This window comes from Otolemur garnettii, unplaced genomic scaffold (genome assembly GCF_000181295.1).
Source record: "Otolemur garnettii isolate 467f Iridium unplaced genomic scaffold, OtoGar3 scaffold00039, whole genome shotgun sequence".
NCBI classification, from domain to species: Eukaryota; Metazoa; Chordata; class Mammalia; order Primates; family Galagidae; genus Otolemur; species Otolemur garnettii.
The window spans coordinates 6,693,914-6,696,491 of NW_003852434.1; the positions used below are offsets into that span (position 1 = coordinate 6,693,914).

Here is a 2,578-nt window from a genome sequence, read left to right on the forward strand (position 1 = left end):
ACAGGCGCCGAGCCATGTGTGTTACTCTTAACCTTGGGATGTATCTTGTATCTTTATGTTTTAAAAAAGGGAAGAAAAGAAAGCTGCTGATGAGGTTTCTGTGGATCTTTGATGTTCTCTATTTTGTTTATCATAAACATGATGTGCTGTCTTCAATGTGGGAAGAGAATGGAATTGATTCCTTTAATGGAAGTTCTACATGACCTTTGGCTAAAAGCATCACAGCTCTAATTTGTCCATAATCTGCTTTATTATTATTACCATTATTTTTCCTTTATGAAGAATGGCTACACACCTCTTAAATGGTTCCCTTTTTGACATTTTTAAATGGATGAGGAGGATCTTCTTTCCAAATAGAGGTTTTCTTGGTATTACACCAATTGATCAAACTTAAAAGACCACCTGAGCTGAGATGGATTACTCTAGAAACTTCTTTAACATGAAATTGGGGTATTTAATGAACTTTTATAAAGGGTATGGTATCCCCATATTAGGACCTAGCTCATTGGAGATTTTAAAATAATTTCCAGTATGTTAATATTTAAATCTTTATTTCTTGTGTGGTTAGCAGTTTTCAAGTCTGCCAAAGAGAGAGGGGGAAAACTGGAAAGATGATCAGGCACATCAAAGATAAAATAATTTTATGAGGCATTGAAAGGGAGTTTCAAGTGATTTTATGATTTAGTGATGGTTGAATGCAGGACGTTTTTGGATTGAGACAAGGTGAATAAGAGTGTTTGCTTCTAGTTTTGTTTTCCATATGACTTATACTTCAGATTCTTAAAGGCTGAGGATGTGTTAAAATGGTTTAATGCAAATAAGAAACAAATGCATTAATATAGACCTAGTTAAAAATAAGAGTATCAAGCATATCCTTCATTCAATTATATATCAGTAAGATGGTTATTTTGCCATTTGTATTCTTCTTGAATTTTTTTTGTCTCTTCAGTGTGTTTTAAAAGCTAGCAACTTACCATGTTTTTCAACTTTCATTGCAGTGCCTGATCAACTTTCTAGCAGGAGAACGATCATGGAGGTGGTGCCAGCCGAGGTGAATAGTTTGCTTCCAGAGGAGATAATGGACACTGGTATAACTTTAGTGGATGATGATAGTATTGAGGCTGTTATTGTTTCATCCCCAATTCCCATGGAGACAGAACTGGAAGAAATTGTCAACATAAATTCTACTGGTGACTCTACAGCCACGCCCATTTCCACGGAACCAATCACAGTGTACAGTAACCACACTAACCAAGTTGCAGTGAATACCACAATTACTAAAGCAGATTCTAATACCACAGTGAAACCAGCTTTTCCAAGTGGCCTTCAAAAACTTGGTGCTCAGAATCCTGTGACTATATCAGCCAATCAGATTATTTTAAACAAAGTATCACAGACATCTGATCTTAAACTTGGCAATCAGACCCTTAAACCAGATGGACAGAAGTTAATTTTAACAACTTTGGGCAAGTCTGGTTCACCAATTGTTCTAGCACTACCCCATAGCCAACTACCCCAGGCTCAGAAAGTTACAACTCAGGCCCAGTCAGGAGATGCTAAGTTACCACCGCAGCAGATTAAAGTAGTTACCATTGGAGGGAGGCCAGAGGTGAAACCTGTCATTGGTGTCTCAGCACTGACCCCAGGAAGCCAGCTGATTAATACTACAACTCAGCCCTCTGTGTTACAGACCCAACAATTAAAAACAGTACAGGTAAAAAAAAAAAAAAAAAAAAAAGGAGGCTTATTAAAATGCATGTTAAAAAAGTTAAACTGATTCATAGCTGTGTTTATAGGGCTATTAAATGCATAGTTGTTACTGAATTCTTTTGAATGTTGCTTTAAGTAATAGTGTGTTTTTTTTTAAGTTTGTTGTGTCTAATGCTTATGAAAATTTTTGCTGGAGGACTTAGAGCAAATTTAATTTTGGTTAAATTCCAAGTTAGTTTGTGAATAGCCTTTTACTCATTTTTAAATGCATTTTCTTCTTCGTGGTAGTTTGATTACAAACATGTTTTGCTGGTGTAAAGATGCCAGGCTTGCTGCTGGGCTTTCAAAAAATTACTGAGACAGCGTTTTTTCAGTAAACAGATGGCCAAAGGATAGGAAAACTTGGTTGCTCTGAGAAACCCTCAGAGCTCGCAATAGTGCGTGCCAGCCAGCATGTGCCTCTTACTTGGAGTTTACTGCTCATCGCCATCACTTGTGTTTGCAGTATGGGAGGATGGAAGTGGCACGTGATGGAAGATGATGTTATAGCTTTAGAGTTGGACCAACTGGGTTTGCATTGCCTCTAGCTATCCAGCCAGTTATGGAACTTTGGGGAGGTTACTTTTCTGAGTTTTTTGCTTTAGTTTAAGATAACTGTTCAATCATGTTGCGATAGTATAGGAATCTTCTGAGGAATCTTCCAAATGGTACTTAACTATTAGTATGAATAGGACCCTATGTTAGAGGATTACTAAAACACATATTAAGTGATTTTCAGGGTTTTTTTTTTTTTTGAGGCAGAGCCTCAAGCTGTCCCCCTGTGTAGAGTGCTGTAACATCACAGCTCACAGCAACCTCCAACTCCTGG

The 2,578-nt window shown here is 37.4% G+C and overlaps 1 protein-coding gene across 1 annotated transcript in view; it reads left to right on the forward strand.

Moving 5' to 3' along the window:
• LIN54 (lin-54 DREAM MuvB core complex component) overlaps positions 1 to 2,578 on the forward strand; it is an 81,181-nt gene that overhangs the window by 24,738 nt on the left and 53,865 nt on the right. Inside the window, exon 2 of the mRNA XM_003790111.3 lies at positions 999 to 1,714. Within this exon, the coding sequence (XP_003790159.1) occupies positions 1,031 to 1,714 (684 nt within the window). The 5' untranslated portion in view covers positions 999 to 1,030. The remainder of the gene's footprint in view (positions 1 to 998; positions 1,715 to 2,578) is intronic.